The 23,550-nt window shown below is 39.5% G+C and overlaps 1 protein-coding gene across 8 annotated transcripts in view; it reads left to right on the forward strand.

Moving 5' to 3' along the window:
• ULK4 (unc-51 like kinase 4) overlaps positions 1-23,550 on the forward strand; it is a 769,027-nt gene that overhangs the window by 173,554 nt on the left and 571,923 nt on the right. For 7 of the 8 annotated variants that reach the window (XM_063611260.1, XM_063611259.1, XM_063611278.1 and 4 more), the window contains 2 exons: positions 5,092-5,199; positions 21,523-21,606. In XM_063611260.1, the coding sequence (XP_063467330.1) occupies positions 5,092-5,199; positions 21,523-21,606 (192 nt within the window). The remainder of the gene's footprint in view (positions 1-5,091; positions 5,200-21,522; positions 21,607-23,550) is intronic. The other variant, XM_063611273.1, reaches the window with a different exon arrangement.

Genomic DNA, 23,550 nt, shown 5'->3' on the forward strand with positions numbered 1-23,550 from the left:
TGCCTTTGCACCTTTGTCAAAAATCTCTTGGCTATTCTCGTGTGGAGCTATTTCTGAATTCTGTTTGGTTCCGTTGATCTATGTGCCTATCCCACCAGTAATGCCTGTATTAGCCTGTTTTGCTTTGTTGTAAAGGAATACCTGAGGCAGGATAATTTATACAGAAAAGAGGTTTATTTGGCTCATGGTTCTGCAGGCTATAGAAGAAGCGTGGTGCCAGCATCTGCTTCTGGTAAGGGCTTCAGGCTGCTTCCACTCATGGCAGAAGGTGAAGGGGAGTAGACATCACGTGGTGGGAGAGAAGGAAAGACAGAGGAGGGAGGTGCCAGATTCTTCTTAACAGCCAGATCTTCTGAGAACTAAGAGTGAGAATTCACTGAATCCCACAAGAATGGCATTAAGCCATTCATGAGGGATCTGCCCCATCATACAAATACCTCCCACAAGGCCCCACCTCCAACGTTGGGGATCAGATTTCAACATGAGGTTTGGAGGGGATGAATATCCAAACTATATCAATTTCCAAACAATTTTCATTACTGTAGCTATATAAGTCTTGAAACCAGGTAGAATAATTGCAACCATTTTTTTCTTTTTTCCCTTTTTAGATTGGGGTTTCACTCTGTTGCCCAGGCTGCAGTACGGTGGCTTGATCATAGCTCACTGCAACCTTGAACTTTGGGGCTCAAGCAGTCCTCCCACCTTAGTCTCTTGAGTAGCCAGGACTCTAAGTGTGCACCACCATGCCTGGCTAACTCTTTTTTTAAAATTATTTTTGTAGCGACAGGGTCTTGCTTTGTTGCCCAGGTTGGTCTCAAACACCTGAGCTCAAGTCATCCTCCTGTATTGGCCTCCCAAAGTGTTGGTATTACAGGACTGAGTCACTATGCCTGGCCCATATTTTCTTCCTTTTTCAAAATTATTTTGACTGTTCTAATTCTTTTGCCTTTCCATATAAATTTTATAATAATTTTGATATCTATAAAGAATTGTTTCAGGATTTTGGTAGGAATTTGATTAGATCTGTCCATTAATATGGGGAGAATTTGACATTTTCCACTATGTTGAGTCTTCCTATCTATGAAAATAGTCTGTTACTCCATTTATTTAGATGTTCTTTGATTTCTTTAAATAGCATTGTGTAGTTTCAGCATACAAATCCTGTACCTGTTTTGTTAGATTTATACCTGAGTATTGTTTTTTTGGGGGGGATTGTAAATGGTGTTTTAAATTTTAGTTTCCATGTGTTTATTGCTAATATATAAGAGTACAGCTGTATTTTGAATGTTAACATTGTATCCTGTGACCTTGCTGATCTCACTAGTTCTAGGGAGTTTTTTTCTTTAGACTCCTTGGGACTTTCTGTGTTCATGATCATGTCATTTGCAAATAATTATCTGTTTCATATTGGGTGAGTTGTGATAGTTTATATTTTTTGAGGAGTTGGTCCATTTTTTCTATGTGGTGAAATTGATATATATGCAGTTCATAGTATTCCTTTATTATTCTTTTGATGTCTGCTCATTTTCTATGTAGTTTTATCATTTTTTAAAATTTAGAAATAAAAAATTTAATTAGCAAATTGTGTATTATTATGTACAATGTATATATTATATTTGTTAATATATCTGTTACTTCACATATTTAATATTTTTTGTAGTGAGAACATGTAAAATGTACTCTTTTTATTTTGAGACAGAGTCTTGCTCTGTTGCCCAGGCTGGGGTGCAGTGGCGTGATCTCAGCTCACTGCAACCTCCACCTGCCAGTTTCAAGTGATTCTCCTGCGTCGGCCTCCTGAGTAGCTGGGATTACAGGCATGCACCACCACGCCCAGCTAATTTTTAGTAGAGACGGGGTTTCACCATGTTGGTCAGGCTGGTCTCGAACTCCTGACCTTGTGATCTGCCTGCCTTGGCCTCCCAAAGTGCTAGGATTACAGGCATGAGCCACCGTGCCTGGCCGTAAAATCTACTCTTTTAGCAGTTGTGAAATACGTGTTGTTATGAACTGTGGTCACCGTGCTGTGCAGTAGATCTTGAAAACTTGTTCCTCCTGTCTAACTGAAGCTTTGTACCCTTTGATCAACATCTCCCTATTCCCCACCCCACCCCCAGCTTCAGGTAAGCACTGTTCTATTCTCCATGTCTATAAATTTCACTTTTTTGGATTTCACATATGAGTAAGATGATGCAGTATTTGTCTTTCTGTGCATGAGAGGGGGGTGTTGAAGTTCACAACTGTAATTGTGGATGTCTGTTTATCATCCAAGTTATATCAGTTTTTGCTTCACATATTTGGCAGCTCTTTTGTTTGGTGATACACATTTAGGATTGGTATGAATTTATTGATTTATTGACTTTTAGTGTAATTATTGATGTGTTTGATCCTAAGTCTGTAATTTTATTTTTGTTGTCTGTTTGTTCTCAGTGTTTTTCATTTCCATTTTCTTTTTATTACTTTCCTGTGGTTTACTGAACATTTTTTTTTACCACTCCATTTGGACTTTTTCTATAGTGCTTTTAAGTATATCTCTTTGTATGGATTCTTTTTAGTGATTGCTGTATGTATTATATACATACATACATAACAGTCTACTGGTGTCACCGTTTTACTAGTTCAAGTGAAGTATAGAAAACATACCCTCCTTTTCATCCCTTTATCCTCTCTCATTTTTATATAATTATCTTAAATATATTCTCTAAATGTCTTTAGAACCCAATCAGACATTTTTACAATTTTTGCTCAACTACCAAAGATAATTTAGAAAACTTGATAGCAGTAAGAAATCCTATTGTATTTACCTATATTTTGGCCTACTGTGTTCTTGCTTCCTTTCTGATTATTTCAAGGTTTCTTCTTTCATCATTTTCTTTCCCTTTTAGAGTAGTGTGCTGGTGACAGTTTGCTGTTTTTGTAGGTAAAAAATTGCTAAACACTGGCAATTTCAGATGATTCAGTGTAGTAGATGATCAGCAAAGGTCAAAGGAAAAGGAAGACTGTGTAGAAGTGACCTGCTGCAAGGACTGATGTGAAGCTACATGGTTCCTTTTTCTTCCTCATCCACTTCATCTAGATGATTTATTATGTGTAAGGCAGTGAGTGGTGAGAGTTACACGTTTGGTACATCCATACTATGGAATACCATTCAGCAATAAGAAGGAATGAACTGGCTGGGCACAGTGGCTCGTACCTGTAATCCCAGCACTTTGGGAGGCTGAGGTGGGTGGATCACTTGAAGTCAGGAGTTCGAAACTACCCGGGCCAACATGACGAAACCCAGTCTCTACTAAAAATGCAAAAATCAGCTGGCCATGGTGGTGCGCACCTGTAATCCCAGCTACTCAGGCTGAGGCAGGAGAATCACTTGAACCCAGGAGGCAGAGGTTGCAGTGAGCTGAGATCGTGCCACTGCACTCCAGCCTGGGTGACAGAGTGAGACTCTGTCTGGAAAAAACAAACAAACAAAAAGAATTACTGATATATGCAGCAACATGGATGAATCTCAAATGCGTTATGCTGAAAGAAGCCAGACAAAAAAGAATATATAGTGTATGATCTAATATAATATATGATCTACATAAAATTTAGAAAATACATGCTAATGACAGAAAGTAAATTGATGGCTTTCTGGGGAGGAGAGGAAAGAAGTAAGTAGGAAAGAGGGATTACAAAAGGACACGGAGGAAACACTGGAGGGCTTTTGTTATCTTGATTGCAGTGATGATTTCACAGGTGTAGACATATGCCAAGTGTGTCTAATTGTACACTTTAAATATATGCATTGATTTTATATAAGTTATACCTCAGTAAAGCTGTTAAATCGCACATTAACAAGTACTCCTACGGTGCATGACTACTGTGCAGCTCTCCCACCTGCATCTCCAACTTTTTCATACCCTTATTTGCAAAATGAGACCAGTGATTGCATGCTTGGATTTTGTGGAATTGTCAAATTGCTTTGAAGTTTTTAAGCACTTTCAGATTTTAAACTAATGTCTTTGTCAGTGGTAAGAAATAGTCTTGTCTGTGCACCACACTTTGAGTTACATTGACAGTAGTGCTTCCACACTATTTTACATACATTTTTTTTCCTTCTCAGACTGGAGCCATTCTGTATGTCATTCCGAAACTGTTCTGTCCTAATCGTGGTCGCACTATGATTTGATTAACCTGTGTTCTGGTGTATGAACTCTGGCAATGAGTGTATGTGATTTTCTTAGCATGACTCCTAGGACATTAACTAGATCTGATAAAACATTCTGTCGAGTTTCAGCGTATATTATATTACAACTTTAGTATAACATTCTCAGGCTCTGATTTTTTAAGGAATCATGTAAAAGTTTAATGCAATATAAGAACTTTTTAAACTGTGTTGTGCCGGAGCATACCAGGGACCTGGCATGGTAAAATTCGTTTTCAGATCCTGGCTGTCCAAATGAACTGGATGGCTTGGGGCCAGTTGCTGGAACCTCTCTCAGCCTCTGTTTACTCTTTAAAGATAGGGCAGCAATTAATTGCCTCTCAGGATTAGTAATACCGTGGAAGTGCTTTATAAACTGAAAAGTGAGTCAGGTGCACTGACTCACTCCTGTAATCCCAGCACTTTGGGAGGTCGAAGTGGGTGGATCTTGAGGCCAGGAGTTTGAGATCAGCCTGACCAACATGGCAAAACCCCGTCTCTACTAAGAAAACAAAAATTAGCCGGACTTGGTGGCGTGCGCTTGTAATCCCAGCTATTTGGGAGGTTGAGGCACAAGAATCTCTTGAACCCGGGAGGCAGAGGTTGTAGTTAACCAAGATTATGCCACTGCACTCCAGCCTGGGTAAAAAAAAAAAAAAAAAAAAAAAAAAAAAAAAAAAATTATAAACTGAAAAGGGCTATATATGTTTATTTTACCAGATATATTTCTAGACTTCATCTGGGAGAGTTACTGTATTTTCAGGAATATAAGGCCCATATTTTGAAAATAATTTGGAAAATAATTCTTAAAAATGGTGACTTTTACAGAGTATCCTGCTTTTAACATATACGTTTAAGAACTGAGAGATACACTTGAAATGATTTACTTTTTTTTTTTGTCTTTGCAGGCAATTGTTCTCTTAACTGAATTAATTAGGGAAAACTTCAGGAACAGCAAATTAAAACAGTGCCTTTTACCAACCCTTGGGGAGCTGATCTATCTTGTAGCCACCCAGGTGAGACTGTCTGATTAACTCTATTGCTGTTTGACATGTTCTGACATACTCTGGCTGGCAAGTATTGATATCCTATAAAAGTTTTTTGACTTTGCCCCTTAGAGCATGCCTGAGGAACTTAGGATAAATTTTACCTCTTGGGGAGAGAATTTGTCAGTGTTTCTCAGCCTCTTTCAATCTTACCCTGCCTCCCTCCTCCCTTCCTCCCAGTGCCTCTTTTCCTTTAGAATGTAGGCGGTTTGAAGGCCATATTTTAAAGCCAATGGACTGAAAGTCCCTAAGGTACTCCCAAGGTAGCTGCCATCCTTGACTCCTTTAGGCAAGAGGAGACCATTGGTTCTTTCCATAGAAAGCTCTATTTCAGTTTAAATAAAGCACAACTTTGTGCAAATACGGCTTTTAACATGACTATGGGCATTTGTGAAGGCAGAATTTGACTTCTTATATCTAAAGTTACAATATGGAAGTGCTACTGAATTCAACAGGTCAAAATTTAATATTGCATTAATGTGGCTTTTTTTAAAAGAATATTATGGAATAGATAGTGATAAGTTATGGATTAGTCATTTAGTGTCATACTCTGAGAGTTCTAAATAAATACTGGTAAGTTATAAGTAATTAAGAAAGTTATGTCGTTGTATTTCTTTGTTTGTTTTGAGACAGGGTCTCACTCTGTTGCCCAGGCTGGAGTGCGATAGCATGATCATGGCTCACGGCAGCCTCGACCTCCTGGGCCCAGATCATCCTCCCACCTCAGCCTCCTGGGTAGCTGGGGCTACTTTGAGGAGAACTGATATCGTTATGATTTTGAGTCTTCCAAATCACATTTGGAATTGTACTGAATCTGTGTATTGATTGAGAAAGTATTGATATCTTTATGATATTTATATAGTCCTCCAATGCACAAAAAGTAGTATTTACATATATTAATATATAAAAACTACAGGTGTGCACCTCCATGCCTCGCTAATTTTTTCGTATATTTTGTGAAGGCTGGTCTCGAATTCCTGGGCTCAAGTGATTCGCCCACCTTGGCCTCCCAAAGTGCTGGGATTACAGGTGTCAGCCACTGTACATGACTGTCATTGTATTTCTTGAGTTTTGGTTCTAGCACTTGCTCAAATGTCACATAACCTCAATATCCTTAGTATCTAAATTAAACTGACTTTCTGAACAATCATCATTTTAAGGCAGTTACCATGATTGTAATAAAACATCAGTATTTTAACTTGTTTAACTCCATAATTAGTACTGATAGCTGGTACAGCAAATCTGTCCTCTTTGTTTTTGTGAGTGTCTTGACTATTCCTGGCCCTTAGCATATCAGAATAAATTTTAGAATCAGCTTGTCCAATTCTGCAAATCATCTGTTTTTAAACACTACACTGATTATGTAGATAAATTTGAGTAGAACTGATACCCTTATGATTTTGAGTCTTCCAAATCACATTTGGAATTGTACTGAATCTGTGTATTGATTGGGAAAGTTTTGATATCTTTATGATATTTATATAGTCCTCCAATGCACAAAAAGTAGTATTTACATATATTAATATATAAAAAAATTTTGTTACAATTCTCTTATTCTATACAGAATGCCTTTGTACATCTTTCTTTGGTTGAATATATTCTCAGGTAATTTTGTATTTCAAAGGGACAACATATTCACAAACCTAGAACACTGGAAAGTGAAGAAAGGTATATGGAGAGAAGTCTTTTTCCTAGTTTTGTACCCCATCTGTCTAGCTCCCCAATAAATATTATGTGTAATTTAATATAAATATTATAAAATACAAATATAATTTCTTATATTTAAGAAGTTAATTTTGTATATATGAGCAAAAACAAATGTAGATTTTGTATCATTTTATGCAACAAGTAGAAACTCACTTTTTTCACTCAATAGTTATACGCTGTTAGGAATATTATGGGGAGCAAAAGTATTGGAAGTTCTGGCCAGGGCGATCAGGCAAGAGAAAGAAATAAAGGGTATTTAAATAGAAGAGAGGAAGTGAAATTGTCTCTGTTTGCAGATGACATGATTCTAGATTTAGAAACCCCCCTTGTCTCAGCCCAAAAACTCCTTAAGCTGATAAGCAACTTCAGGAAAGTCTCAGAATACAAAATCAGTGTGCAAAAATCACAAGCATTCCTATACATCAACAGTAGACAAGCAGAGAGCCAAATCATGAATGAACTGCCATTGACAATGGCTACAAAGAGAATAAAAAATACTTGGCTGGGCACAGTGGCTCACGCCTGCAATCCCAGCACTTTGGAAGGCTGAGGCAGGTGGATCACGAGGTCAGGAGATCAAAACCATCCTGGCTAATATGGTGAAACCCCATCTCTACTAAAAATACAAAAACATTAGCCAGGCATGGTGGCGGACACCTGTAGTCACAGTTACCCGGGAGGCTGAGGCAGGAGAAGAGCTTGAACCCAGGAGGCGGAATTTGCAGTGAGCCAAGATTGTGCCACTGCCCTCCAGCCTGGGCGACAGAGCGAGATGCCATCTCAAAAAAAAAAAAAAAAAAAAAAGTTGAAGAATACAGTTAACAAGGGACAGGAAGGACCTCTTCAAGGAGAACTACAAACCATTGCTCAAGGAAGTAAGAGAGGACACAAACAAATGAAAAACATTGCATCCTCATGGATAGGAAGAATCAATATCATGAAATTGGCCATAGTGCCCAAAGTAGTTTATAGATTCAATGCTATTTCCATCAAACTACCATTGACATTCTTCACAGAATTAGAGAAAACTACTTTAAATTTCATATGGAACCAAAGAGAGCCCATATAACCAAGACAATCCTAAGCAAAAAGAACAAAGCCGGAGGCATCACACTGCCTGACTTTAAACTATACTACAAGGGTACAGTAACCAAACAGCATGGTACTGGTGCAAAACAGACATATAGACCAATGGAACAGAACAGAGACCTCAGAAATAACCCACACATCTACAACCATCTGATTTTCAACAAACCTCACAAAAGCAATGGGGAAAGCTTCCTTATTTAATAAATGTTGCTGGGGAAACTGGCCAGCCATATGCGGAAAACTGAAACTGGACCCATTCCTTACACCTTATACAAAAATTAACTCAAGATGGATTAAAGACTTAAATGTAAAGCCCAAAACCATAAAAACCCTAGAAGAAAACCTAGGCAGTACCATTTAGGACATAGGCATGGGCAAAGACTTCGTGACAAAAACACCAAAAGCAATGGCAACAAAAGCCAAAATTGACAAATGGGATCTAATTAAACTAAAGAGCTTCTGCACAGCAAAATAAACTAGCATCAGAGTGAACAGACAACCTACAGAATGGGAGAAAATTTTTGCAATCTACCCATCTGACAAAGGTCTAATATCCAGAATCTACAAGGAACTTAAACAAATTTACAAGAAACAGCAGACAGTCCATAAAAACATGGGCAAAGGATATGAACAGACATTTCTCAAAATAAGACATTTATGTGGCCAACAAACATGAAAAAAAAGCTCGTCATCACTGATCATTAGAGAAATGCAAATGAAAACCACAATAAGATACTGTCTCACACCAGTCAGAATGGCGATTATCAAAAAGTGAAACAAAAATGCTGGTGAGGCTGTGGAGAAATAAGAATGCTTTTGGACTGTTGGTGGGAATGTAGATTGGTTCAACTGTTGTGGAGGACGATTCTTCAGGGATCTAGAACCAGAAATACCATTTGACCCAGCAATCCCATTACTGGTTATAAACCCAAAGGAATATAGATCATTCTATTATAAAGACATATGCACATGTATGTTTATTGCAGCACTGTTTACAATAGCAAAGACATGGAACCAACCCAAATGCCCATCAATGATAGACTGGATAAAGAAAATGTTGGCACATATACACCATGGAATACTATGCAGCAATAAAAAAGAATGAGATCATATCTTTGCAGGGCCATGGATGAAGCTGGAAGCCATCATCCTCAGCAAACTAACACAGGAACAGAAAACCTAACACTGCATATTCTCACTCACAAATGGGAGTTGAACAATGAGAACATGCGGACACAGGGAGGGGAACAACACACATGGGGGCCTGTCAGGGGATGGGGAACAAGGGGAGGGAGAGCATTAGGATAATTACCAAATGGGTGTGGGGCGTAAAACCTAGATGATGGGTTGATAGGTACAGCAAACCACTCTGGCACGCATACACCTATGTAACCTGCACGACCTGCACATGTATCCTGGAACCTAAAGTTTAAAAATATATATATATATATATATATAAAACAATAAAAATGTAAACTTTATTTTTCAACGTAAGCTCCATCAAGGTAAAGATACTTTGGTAAGTGATGATACCAGCAATTAAAAAAAAAAAAAAAAAAAGACTAGTATATGGAGATATGTACACTGGAGCTATTTCTTAATAATTAACATAGATATATTTCTCAATCAGTACTTGTAGCTCCCTGCTCCCTCTTCTTTTTATGTAATAGAACATTTCCATCCCAGTACTTTTGGAGGCCAAGGCAGGAGGATCTCTTGAGCCCCAGAGTTTGAGACCACCCTGGTCAACATGGTGAAACCTCGTCTAAAAAACTTGCAAAAATTAGCTGTGTGTAATGGTGTGCACCTGTAGTCCCAGCTACTTGGGAGGCTGAGGTGGGAGGATTGCTCGAGCCTGGGAGGTTGAGGCTGCAGTGAGCCGTGATCATGCCACTGCACTGTAGTCTGGGTGTCATAGCAAGACCCTGTCAAATAAATAAATAAATAAATAAACAAAATAATAAACAGAACATTCCCTGTGCGATGTACGTTATGTGCCAAGTTTTGTGAAAGGTACTTTTCCTTGCAGTTCTTTGGGGATAGGGCTGGAGAATTTATTTCTACTTTACCACTATTTTGGACCCTCAAGGCCTTGACATCAAAGCTCAGACTTACCAAGTTTTGTATGCCCACAGAGAAACTAAAACTTCAGTGCTCAGTTTATCCCATGCTTTCAATTGTCTGATTTTTGGCTTAATTATTCTTTATTATTTTGTCAGATCTTTGATGCATTTTAAGGATGTCAAAATGAAACCAGTTGCTTTCATTAGAAGAGTAGTCAGGTACCTGGTCTGCTGTCTTACCAATAATGACAGTCTAGTCTAATTCTTCTTTTTTTGGTCCTATAGTTTTTCATCCCTGCCCCCTGCTTGAGATATAATTGGTATATAATAAACACATATTTAAACATCACGATTTGATAAATATTTATGTATACACCTATGAAACCATCACTACACACAGAAAATGAACCTATCACCTCTAAAAGTTTCTTTAGCACCCTTTTTAATCCCCTCCTGTCTCCATACTACCACTGATTTGTTTTCTTTATATAGACTTGTTTGCATTTTCTAGAAGCTTATGCAGATAGAATCATACAGAATCATGTACCTACTAGATCTAAAAGTAGATCTAGAGAATAATTTTCCTTGGTATATACTTTTGTTTTATTATTATACTTTAAGTTTTAGGATACATGTGCACAATGTGCAGGTTTGTCACATATGTATACATGTGTCATGTCAGTGTGCTGCACCCATTAACTCGTCATTTAACATTAGGTATATTTCCTAATGCTATCCCTCCCTCCTTCCCACACCCCACAACAGGCCCCGGTGTCTGATGTTCCCCTTCCTGTGTCCATGAGTTCTCATTGTTCAGTTCCCACCTATGAGTGAGAACATGCGGTGTTTGGTTTTTTGTCCTTGCGATAGTTTGCCGAGAATGATGGTTTCCAGCTTCATCTATGTCCCTACAAAGGACATGAACTCATCATTTTTCATGGCTGCATAGTATTCCATGGTGTATATGTGCCACATTTTCTTAATCCAGTCTATCATTGTTGGACATTTGGGTTGGTTCCAAGTCTTTGCTATTGTGAATAGTGCCGCAGTAAACATACGTGTGCATGTGTCTTTATAGCAGCATGATTTATAATCCTTTGGGTATATACCCAGTAATGGGATGGCTGGGTCAAATGGTATTTCTACTTCTAGATCCCTGAGGAATCGCCACACTGACTTCCACAATGGTTGAACTAGTTTACAGTCCCACCAACAGTGTAAAAGTATTCTTATTTCTCCACATCCTCTCCACCACCTGTTGTTTCCTGACTTTTTAATGATGGCCATTCTAACTGGTGTGAGATGATATCTCATTGTGGTTTTGATTTGCATTTCTCTGATGGCCAGTGATGATGAGCATTTTTTCACGTGTCTTTTGGCTGCATAAATATCTTCTTTTGAGAAGAGTCTGTTCACATCCTTTGCCCACTTTTTGATGGGGTTGTTTTTTTCTTGTAAATTTGTTTGAGTTCATGGTAGATTCTGGATGTTAGCCCTTTGTCAGATGAGTAGATTGCAAAAGCTTTCTCCCATTCTGTAGGTTGCCTGTTCACTCTGATGGTAGTTTCTTTTGCTGTGCAGAAGCTCTTTAGTTTAATTAGATCCCATTTGTCAATTTTGGCTTTTGTTGCCATTGCTTTTGGTGTTTTAGACATGAAGTCCTTGCCCGTGCCTATGTCCTGAATGGTATTGCCTAGGTTTTCTTCTAGGGTTTTTATGGCTTTAGGTCTAACATTTAAGTCTTTAATCCATCTTGAATTAATTTTTGTATAAGGTGTAAGGAAGGGATCCAGTTTCAGCTTTCTACATATGGCTAGCCAGTTTTCCCAGCACCATTTATTAAATAGGGAATCCTTTCCCCATTGCTTGTTTTTGTCAGGTTTGTCAAAGGTCAGATAGTTGTAGATATGCAGCATTATTTCTGAGGGCTGTATTCTGTTCCATTTGTCTATATCTCTGTTATGGTACCAGTACCATGCTGTTTTGGTTACTGTAGCCTTGTAGTATAGTTTGAGGTCAGGTAGTGTGACGCCTCCAGCTTTGTGCTTTTGGCTTAGGATTGACTTGGCTATTAAGGCACTTTTTTGGTTCCATATGAACTTGAAAGTAGTTTTTTCCAATTCTGTGAAGAAAGTCATTGGTAGCTTGATGGGGATGGCATTGAATCTATAAATTACCTTGGGCAGTATGGCCATTTTAACGATATTGATTCTTCCTACCCATGAGCATGGAATGTTCTTCCATTTGCTTGTATCCTCTTTTATTTCATTGAGCAGTGGTTTGTAGTTCTCCTTGAAGAGGTCCTTCATGTTCCTTGTAAGTTGGATTTCTAGGTATTTTATTCTCTTTGAAGCAATTGTGAATGGGAGTTCACTCATGATTTGGCTCTCTATTTGTCTCTTATTGGTGTATAAGAATGCTTCTGATTTTTGCACATTGATTTTGTATCCTGAGACTTTGCTGAAGTTGCCTATCAGCTTAAGGAGATTTTGGGCTGAGACAATGGGGTTTTCTAGATATACAATCATGTCATCTGCAAACAGGGACAATCTGACTTCCTCTTTTCCTAATTGAATACCCTTTATTTATTTCTCCTGCCTGATTGCCCTAGCTGGAATTTCCAACATTATGTTGAATAGGAGTGGTGAGAGAGGGCATCCCTGTCTTGTGCCAGTTTTCAAAGGGAATGCTTCCAGTTTTGCCCATTTAGTATGATATTGGCTGTGGGTTTGTCATAGATAGCTCTTATTATTTTGAGATATGTCCCATCAATACCTAATTTGTTGAAAGTTTTTAGCATGAAGGGCTGTTGAATTTTGTCAAAAGCCTTTTCTGCATCTATTGAGATAATCATGTGGCTTTTGTCTTTGGTTCTGTTTATATGCTGGATTATGTTAATTGATTTGTGTATGTTGAACCAGCCTTGCATCCCAGGGATGAAGCCCACTTGATCATGGTGGATAAGCTTTTTGATGTGTGCTGCTGGATTCGGTTTGCCAGTATTTTATTGAGGATTTTTGCATTGATGTTCGTCAGGGATATTGGTCTAAAATTCTCTTTTTTTGTTGTGTCTCTGCCAGGCTTTGGTATCTGGATGATGCTGGCCTCATAAAATGAGTTAGGGAGGATTCCCTCTTTTTCTGTTGATTGGAATAGTTTCAGAAGGAATGGTACCAGCTCCTCCTTGTACCTCTGGTAGATTTCGGCTGTGAATCCATCTAGTCCTGGACTTTTTTTGGTTGGTAAACTATTAATTATTGCCTTAATTTCAGAGCCTGTTATTGGTCTGTACAGAGATTCAACTTCTTTCTGGTTTAGTCTTGGGAGGGTGTATGTGCGAGGAATTTATCCGTTTTTTCTAGATTTTCTAGTTTATTTGCGTAGAGGTGTTTATAGTATTCTCTGATGGTAGTTTGTATTTCTGTGGGATCGGTGGTGATATCTCCTTTATCATTTTTTATTGCGTCTATTTGATTCTTCTCTATTAGTCTTGCTAGTGGTCTATCAATTTTGTTGATCTTTTCAAAAAACCAGCTCCTGGATTCACTGATTTTTTGAAGGGATTTTTGTTTCTCTATCTCCTTCAGTTCTGCTCTGATCTTAGTTATTTCTTGCCTTCTGCTAGCTTTTGAATGTGTTTGCTCTTGCTTCTCTAGTTCTTTTAATTGTGATGTTAGGGTGTCAATTTTAGATCTTTCCTGCTTTCTCTTGTGGGCATTTAGTGCTGTAAATTTCCCTCTACACACTGCTTTGAATGTGTCCCAAAGATTCTGGTATGTTGTGTCTTTGTTCTCGTTGGTTTCAAAGAACATCTTTATTTCTGCCTTCATTTCGTTATGTACCCAGTAGTCATTCAGGAGCAGGTTGTTCAGTTTCCATGTAGTTGAGCGGTTTTGAGTGAGTTTCTTAATCCTGAGTTCTAGTTTGAGTGCACTGTGGTCTGACAGACAGTTTGTTATAATTTCTGTTCTTTTACATTTGCTGAGGAGTGCTTTACTTCCAACTATGTGGTCAATTTTGGAATAGGTGTGGTGTGGTGCTGAAAAGAATGTATATTCTGTTGATTTGGGGTGGAGAGTTCTGTAGATGTCTATGAGGTCGGCTTGGTGCATAGCTGAGTTCAGTTCCTGGATATCCTTGTTAACTTTCTGTCTCATGGATCTGTCTAATGTTGACAGTGGGGTGTTAAAGTCTCCCATTATTATTGTGTGGGAGTCTAAGTCTCTTTGTAGGTCTCTAAGGACTTGCTTTATGAATCTGGGTGCTTCTGTATTGGGTGCATATATATTTAGAATAGTTAGCTCTTCTTGTTGAATTGATCCCTTTACCATTATATAATGGCCTTCTTTGTCTCTTTTGATCTTGGTTGGTTTAAAGTCTGTTTTATCAGAGACTGGGATTGCAACCCCTGCTTTTTTTGTTTTCCGTTTGCTTGGTAGACCTTCCTTCATCCCTTTATTTTGAGCCTATGTATGTCTCTGCACGTGAGATGACTTTCCCGAATACAGCACACTGATGGGTCTTGACTCTTGATCCAATTTGCCAGTCTGTGTCTTTTAATTGGAGCATTTAGCTCGTTTACATTTAAGGTTAATATTGTTATGTGTGAATTTGATCCTGTCATTATGATGTTGGCTGGTTATTTTGCTCGTTAGTTGATGCAATTTCTTCCTAGCCTCGATGGTCTTTACAATTTGGCATGTTTTTGCAGTGGCTGGTACCAGTTGTTCCTTTCCATGTTTAGTGCTTCCTTCAGGAGCTCTTGTAGGGCAGGCCTGGTGGTGACAAAATCTCTCAGCATTTGTTTGTCTATAAAGTATTTTATTTCTCCTTCACTTATGAAGCTTAGTTTGGCGGGATAGGAAATTCTGGGTTGAAAATTCTTTTCTTTAAGAATGTTCAATATTGGCCCCCACTCTCTTCTGGCATGTAGAGTTTCTGCCAAGAGATCCGCTGTTAGTCTGATGGGCTTCCCTTTGTGGGTAACCCGACCTGTCTCTCTTGCTGCCCTTAACATTTTTTCCTTCATTTCAACTTTGGTGAATCTGACAATTATGTGTCTTGGAGTTGCTCTTCTCGAGGAGTATCTTTGTGGCATTCTCTGTATTTCCTGAATCTCAGTGTTGGCCTGCCTTGCTAGATTGGGGAAGTTCTCTCAGATAATATCCTGCAGAGTGTTTTCCAACTTGGTTCCATTCTCCCCGTCACTTTCAGGTACACCAGTCAGACGTAGATTTGGTCTTTTCACGTAGTCCCGTATTTCTTGGAGGCTTTGTTCATTTCTTTTTGTTCTTTTTTCTCTGAACTTCTCATTTCATTTCGTTCATTTGATCTTCCATCACTGATACCCTTCCTTCCAGTTGATCGAATTGGCTACTGAGGCTTGTGCATATGTCACATAGTTATCATGCCATGGTTTTCAGCTCCATCAGGTCCTTTAAGGACTTCTCTGCATTGATTATTCTAGTTAGCCATTCATCTAATTTTTTTTCAAGGTTTTTAACTTCTTTGCCGTGGGTTCGAACTTCCTCCTTTAGCTCAGAGTAGTTCGATCATCTGAAGCCTTCTTCTCTCAACTTGTCAAAGTCATTCTCCATCCAGCTTTGTTCCGTTGCTGGTGAGAAGCTGCGTTCCTTTGGAGGAGGAGAGTCACTCTGATCTTTAGAGTTTCCAGTTTTTCTGCTCTGTTTTTTCCCATCTTTGTGGTTTTATCTACCTTTGGTCTTTGATGACGGTGACGTACAGATGCGGTTTTGGTGTGGATGTCCTTTCTGTTTGTTAGTTTTCCTTCTAACAGTCAGGACCCTCAGCTGCAGGTCTGTTGGAGTTTGCTGGAGGTCCACTTCAGACCCTGTTTGCCTGAGTATCAGCAGCGGAGGCTGCAGAACAGCGGATATTGGTGAACAGCAAATGTTGCTGCCTGGTCGTTTCTCTGGAAGTTTTGTCTCAGAGGAGTACCCGGCCGTGTGAGGTGTCAGTCTGCCCCTACTAGGGGGTGCCTCCCAGTTAGGCTACTTGGGGGTCAGGGACCCACTTGAGGAGGTAGTCTGTCCATTGTCAGATCTCCAGCTGCATGCTGGGAGAACCACTAGTCTCTTCGAAGCTGTCAGACATGGACATTTAAGTCTGCAGAGGTTTCTGCTGCCTTTTGTTTGGCTATGCCCTGCCCCCAGAGGTGGAATCTACAGAGGCAGGCAGGCCTCCTTGAGGTGCGGTGGGCTCCACCTAGTTTGAGCTTCCGGTGTGCTTTTTTTACCTACTCAAGCCTCGGCAATGGTGGGCTCCCCACCCCCAGTGTCGCTGACACCTTGCAGTTTGATCTCAGACTGCTGTGCTAGCAGTGAGCGAGGCTCCATGGGCGTCGGACCCTCCGAGTCAGGCGTGGGCTATAATCTCCTGGTGTGCTGTTTGCTAAGAACGTTAGAAAAGCACAGTATTAGGGTGGGAGTGACCTGATTTTCCAGGTGCCGTCTGTTACCCCTTTCTTTGACTAGGAAAGGGAATTCACTGACCCCTTGGGCTTCCCAGGTGAGGCAATGCCTTACCCTGCTGTGGCTCATGCTCGGTGCACTGCACCCACTGTCCTGCACCTACTCTCCTGCACCTACTCTCTGACACTCCCCAGTGAGATGAACCCGGTACCTCAGTTAGAAATGCAGAAATCACCCGTCTTCTGCGTCGCTCATGCCGAGAGCTGTAGACTGGAGCTGTTCCTGTTTGGTCATCTTGGCTCCTTTTTTTTTTTTTTTTTTAAATGTAGAGTCTCATTCTCTCACCCAGACTGGAGTGCAGTGACATAATCTCGGCTCACTGCAACCCCCACCTCCTGGGTTCAAGTGATTCTCCTGTTTCAGCCTCCTGAGTAGCTTGGACTTCAAGTGTGCACCACCACACCTGGCTAATTTTTGTATTTTTAGTAGAAATGGCATTTTGCCACATTGGCCAGACTGGTCTTGAACTCCTCACCTCAAGTGATCTGCCCGCCTCAGTCTTCCAAAGTATTGAGATTAGAGGCGTGAGTCACCATGCCCAGCCCTTGGTATATACTTTAATTGAATACAGGCTAGGCTATTTGAATAAGGGAATGATAATGTGGCCATGACATTTAACTACATCTCCTGACAGCAAACTGGAAAAGGAAGTTAAGTCCCTGAGTGTACAAAAATAAATAACTTTTCAGGACATGAGGGCTTTGTGGAATTGTCAGTTTGACTATAATAAATGTTAAAATCTCAGGTCAGTGCTAACCTGTTGGGACTGAGCTGAAGTGATTATATATAGTACATATAATACAACAACCTAAGTCTTGGTGGCTGTCTAGTAACACCCTAAGGTTTCAGGCTTACAGACAGAAGACCAGACTGTGATTCTGCAGAGGATATTTATAAGGCAACACATTTTCAGTTTATGTGTTTTTCTTGCTTTTGTCAAGGATACCTATCACCCCGAGTTCAGGTATTCTTATTTTTTCTTTTTTGTTTTATCCCATAATTTCTTTCTTCTTGCCTTGCTCATTGTCACAGCCAAAGTCTCTCTAATTACCTTCTAGGGCCTCATGGGCTGGCTCTTCAGAACCTATCTGACCTAATTCCTCGCTACCTTCCTACTTATTCCTTCCAGCTGTACTGACCTCCCCACAGTTCCTTAAACCCACTATGCCATGCTACTGCTTCACTATATTGACATTTGCTGTTTCTCCTGCTTCTAGTATTTTCTTCTGAGATGTTTATATTTTCTCTCTGCTCAAAAGTCCCTTCAGAAAGCCTTTCCCTGTCTATGAGTGATCTGAGATGGAGCCAGTCTGTCTACAGTCTTTCTGCAACCTCTTACTCTGCTGTTTTTCTTTATAGCACTCGTCATTATCTTGAGTTACTTATTTTGTTTACTTCTTTAAAAAAAAAAAAATCTCAGCCGGGCGTGGTGGCTCACGCCTGTAATCCCAGCACTTTTGGAGGCTGAGGCGGGCAGATCATGAAGTCGGGAGATCGAGACCGTCCTGGCTAACACGGTGAAAACCTGTCTCTTCTAAAAATACAAAAAAATTAGCCGGGCATGGTGGTGGGTGCCTGTAGTCCCAGCTACTTTGGAGGCTGAGGCAGGAGAATGGTGTGAACCTGAGAGGTGGAGCTTGCAGTGAGCTGAGATGTTGCCACTGCACTCCAGCCTGGGCGACAGAGCGAGACTCTGTCTCAAAAAAAAAAAAAAAAATTTCAGCCGGGCATGATGGCTCATGCCTATAATCCCAGCACTTTGGGAGGCTGAGGCGTGTGGATCACCTGAGCTCAGGAGTTCGAGACCAGCCTGGCCAACATGGCGAAACGCTGTCTCTACTAAAACTACAAAAAATTAGCCGGGCGTGGTGGCTCAGGCCTGTAATCCCAGCTACTTGGGAGGTTGAGGCAGGAAAATTGCTTGAACTTAGGAGGCGGAGGTTGCAGTGAGCTGAGATCATGCCACTGCACTCCAGCCTGGGTAACAAGAGTGAAACTTGGTATCAAAAACAAAACGAAACAAACAACAAAAAAACAAAAAAACAACAAAAACAAAATGACACAAAAAAAATCTCAGTCTTCCACTAAGCACTATTAAGGAAGAAAATGTATCTGCCTCGTTATGGTTTACGGCCATTATTAAGAAGAATTTCTGGTGCACAGTAGGTGCTTTTTTCATGCATCAACTGCACCAAGGCCAGTGGGACAGGAGAGAAGTGAGGAAGGAGGCAGGGTTGGAGAGATTGGCAGGGACATGATCATGAAGGGCGCCTTGCCAGTCCGATGTCTTGGTCTTGATCCGAAGAGCAAGGGGAACTCATTAAAGAGTTTTAAGAAGGGTAATTATGTCAGTTGATTTGCATGCCAAAAAGATAATTCTGGTTTAAATGTGGAGAGTAGAGTGGAGACTGAAAACAGGATTCTGAGAGCCTGGATGAGAGTAAGCAACGCAGGAGCAAAATTAGGAGAGAGAAGTGGGTATTTCAGGAAAGGGAAAGTCAGTAGGGCTGAATGTAGTTTAAGGCCCAATTTAAAGGACTAAGAGGGATCTGTTGGAGTTAATGACATGAAAGTCACTGGTAACTCTAAGAGCTTTTTATATATTTATTTATTTTCCCTGGAATTAGGGAGACAGAAGAAGTCATATTGGAGCGGGCGAGCAGTTAGTGGAAGGTGAGGAAACTAAGAAAGTCAGTGTAAAGTGAGGATAGTTGTGAAAAGGGGCCAAGGGATGAGGAAGGTCTTGTTTTCAAAATGAGAGACCATGACCCTATTCAGGTGGAAACAGGAAAGATCCAGAGGGGATAAGATGTTGAAAATTTAGGAGCAATAAGGGATACTCCATTAGCTAATGACCCTGAAGAAGGCAGGATGGGAATGGGATCCTGAGCCCAAGTGGAGGGAGAGGAATGGAGGAACCTGCCCTGTTATAACCATTAGGCAGAAGTAGCAGATGGCTTTATGTGGAGGAAAGTTTGTCTTTCCTTTCTCAGAACTTCCATTCTCTTTATCTGTGAAGGAGGAAAGTAGGTGAAGTGGTGGGAGTGTCATAGGTTTAAAATAGCCTTTTCAGGGAGAGTGGTGATAAGAGAAATAGTAGGGCTGGAGATGGATGTTGAAGGTCCCCTGAGGATGCTGATCCCAAATAAGTAATGGACTCTGTGCTCCCTGGTGCCACCTTCTCTAAGGGCCCAGTTGTCTGAGAGCAGACTTAGAGAAAACAAGCAGCTGGCTTTCTCAGAGGTTGAGGTTTCCCAAACAAGAGGAAAGGGACAACTAAAGAGACTGATAGCTCAGGTTTTGGGCAGGAGTGATTAAATGATGGGCCAGGGATTCTAAGTGGCTGGAAGTGAAGTAGGTGATCTGTTGAAGGAAAGAAGAGGGGCCAAAGGAGAGGGCACAGAGTCCACTGGTGTTAAGGGTTGTGGTGGGCATTTTAAATAAGGGAAGAATAAGGGAAGTAAAGAAAGTTGTGTTTGCAAGCTAAATTTAGTGTGAATTAGTGGTTTTTGAGTTGGAGCGGCTCCTGATCATAATGTCCAGGGTATAACCATATGTTGAATTCTATAATCAAGTAAGGGTATGGTTTTAATGGGTCATGATTCTTCTCATGGGTATAAAATACCTTTGGATTAGTAACGTACTAATTCTTTTTTTAAAATTTCAACTTTATTTTAGATTTAGGGGGTACATGTGTAGGTTTGTTACATGAGTAGATTGGATGATGCTGAGGTTTGGAGTATGACTGATCCTACCTCCCAGGTAGTGAACATAGTAGTCAATATGCAGTTTTTCAGCTCATACTCCTGTCCCACCCTCCCCACTTGTAGTAGTCCCTAGTGTCTTTTGTTCCTATCTTCTGTCTATGTGTATCCATGTTTAGTTCTCACAAGTGAGAACACATGGTATTTGATTTTCTGTTCTTGCTTCAATTTGCTTAGGATAATGGCCTCCAGCTGCATCCATGTTGCTGTAGTAGTATTTCATGGTGGATATATACTACATTTTCTTTATCCAGTTCACTGTTGATGGGCACCTAAGTTGATTCCATGTTTTTGCTCTTGTGAATAGTGCTACGATGAACATATGAGTGTGTGTGTGTGTTTGGTAGAATGATGTGTTTTCCTTTGGGTATATAACCAGTAATGGGATTGTTGGTTCAAATGGTAGTTCTACTTTTAGTTCTTTGAGATGTCTCCAAACTGTTTTTCATAGTAGCTGAAGTAAATTAATAATGTACTAATTCTGTCATTTGGACAATCTTGAGTATGTTCTGTAAGTAGAACTTAATTTTTTGTGCTTTAAAAAATTAATTCTTTTCATCTTTCTGTGTGGTACCTGATTTATTTTCTGATTGTATTTGATAGGTTGCAGGAGTGTGCTTGTGGTTATTACACTAATTTGGTTAATCTTCTGGGAGAGAATTATTGCTCATGTCATTAAAATCAGTGTACCTGCTCATTTGCTCATTTTATTTAGCTCCTTGTCTTACTAGGTAACATAATACCTTTCACTTGTGCTTGTGAATTATCCTGAGCTATTACTCAAACTTGTGTTTTCTATGCTTTGAAATCATTCCAGATAATGTAATACTTTTAAGATAGTTGTATCTGTATTATCATCTACAATTATCATTAGATTGATTTATCTGTCAGATCATATTGGATCATATTGTCATTTCTCAATTTTTTAAATCTAACTTCTAATGATGGGATCTTACCCACATCATATATAATGCAATGAGAAATAGAATAAATATCTTGTATGTACAATGCAGTAAAAGATCCTTGATCTAGTCGTTATCATCAGGTAGTAAGTAATACTTTAAATAGACTATTAAGTTTTAGACAGTTTGTATACTTGGAGCTGTGCCATTTGCTTGAATGGGTTAATATCTTTTGTGCTGTTAGCTTCATTGCCTTTTTTTTCCCACTTCATTTTAGGAAGAAAAAAAAAAGAACCCTAGAGAGTGCTGGGCTGTTCCCTTGGCTGCATACACAGTGCTAATGAGGTGCCTTCGGGAAGGGGTAAGTCTCCTTTGTTGTCCTCTGTAGATGCTGTCAATTGTAATAACCCTTCAGGCACTGTGTGAGGATTGTAGCCTGCAGCAGTGCAGGAGCTTGTCAGCCGGGTATTGCTCCTGAATTTAAATAATCCCGACAACCCACCATGAGCAAGTGACCTACAGTGGAGCAAGTGTAAAAATGATCTAGCTTTCTCTTTCACTTGTTTAAATGTCTTGCTTTTTAAAGGAATGATAGCTTATATAAACAGTGTAACTAGCATTCAATAGCATATTCTTAATTACCCTCCTTTAAAGTTATTGATACACCAGTTTAGTAAGCAAGGTGTATGCAGCGAATTTTCTGTGAGCCTGAGACAACCCATGGTTATCTTGTCAGATAGCCATTTTGAGATTTAGAAACAGGGAAGCTTCTAGTATCCATTGATTTTAACATTAAATAGTATTTATTATGTGATGTGATTTTTTAGTTTATTCACATCATTTCTTTTTTTTTATTTTTTTTTTATTTTTTTTATTTATTTTTTTTTTATTATACTTTAGGGTTTTAGGGTACATGTGCACAATGTGCATATTCACATCATTTCTTAAGCAATTGTTAATAGCTGAAAGCTGGCCAGCTGGCCAACCAACCAGCTCATCTATATGTAGCTCCCACGTGTAACTGTGTAAAGGATTTAGAAACCAACCTAAAAGGTTGGCATTTTCTGTTTGCGTTAAATCATTTGACATTGTTTCACCCAAGGCAAAGCCATAGGGTGAAAACATTCCTTCAGGAATGAAAAAGATATATCAGGATAAACATCTTTCTTTTGAGTTCATTGCTTCCATGTTCCAAGTGTAGAAAAACTCCCCGAGGTGTCCCCCTATGATCCAGAAGAAAAGTTTGAACTCTTCCCAGTCTGTAGATTTGAATACCTAGTCTTTTGTCATTATGGGATATGATGTATATTATCAATTGTACTTTGTCAATAATATGAGAATTAAGTCATTCTCAGCTATCATCAAAAGACATGTTTGGGTTTAACATTCAAAGCTTCAAGCTAGGTGCACTTAGAGGCACACAGATGAAAAAATTCCTATTCACACACAGACCTCACCTATTGTGGGAGCGAAAATAAAAATATAAAGTGGAATATGTCAAACACATAAATGCAAAAGAGCAAAATATAGGAACTCAAGGGAGAGAGAAGGCTTCTAGGGATCCTGTTGACAGTGTAAAAGTCATTATTGTGAATAGTGCTGTGATAAGCATGGGAGTACAGGAGTGCAGTTGTCTCTTTGATATATTGGTTTTCTTTCTTTAGCATATGTACCCAGCAGTGGGACTGCTGGATCATATGGTAGCTCTATTTTTAGTTTTTTTTTGTTTTTTTTTTTTTTTTTGAGGAAACTCCTTACTGTTTTCTATAATGGCTGTACTAATTTACATTCCCACCAACGGTATAGAAGAGTTGTCCTTTCTTCACATCCTTGCCGTCATCTGTTGTCTTTTTGATAATCGCCATTTTAATTGGGGTGAGATGGTATCTTATTGTGGTTTTCATTTGCATTTCCCTGATGATTAGTGTTGTTGGGCCTTTGGTCATGTACCTGCTAGCAATTTTTATATCTCCTTTTGAGAAATGTCTATTCAGATCTTTTGTCCATTTTCAAATTGGGTTATTTGGTTTTTTTGCTATCGAGTTGAAGTCCTTATATATTCTGGTTATTTTTTAAAATTTCAACTTTTATTTTAGATTTAGGGGGTACATGTGCAGGTTTGTTATATGGGTATATTGCGTGATGCTGTAGTTTGGGGTTATGACTGATCCTGTCACCCAGGTAGTGAGCATAGTATCCAGTAGGTAGTTTTTCAGCCCTTATTCCCTGTCCACCTTCTCCCCTCTAGAAGTCTCCAGTGTCTGTTGTTTCCTTCTTTCTGTCCATGTGTACCCAATGCTAGTTC

This window comes from Symphalangus syndactylus, chromosome 1, assembly GCF_028878055.3.
Source record: "Symphalangus syndactylus isolate Jambi chromosome 1, NHGRI_mSymSyn1-v2.1_pri, whole genome shotgun sequence".
Lineage (NCBI taxonomy): Eukaryota > Metazoa > Chordata > Mammalia > Primates > Hylobatidae > Symphalangus > Symphalangus syndactylus.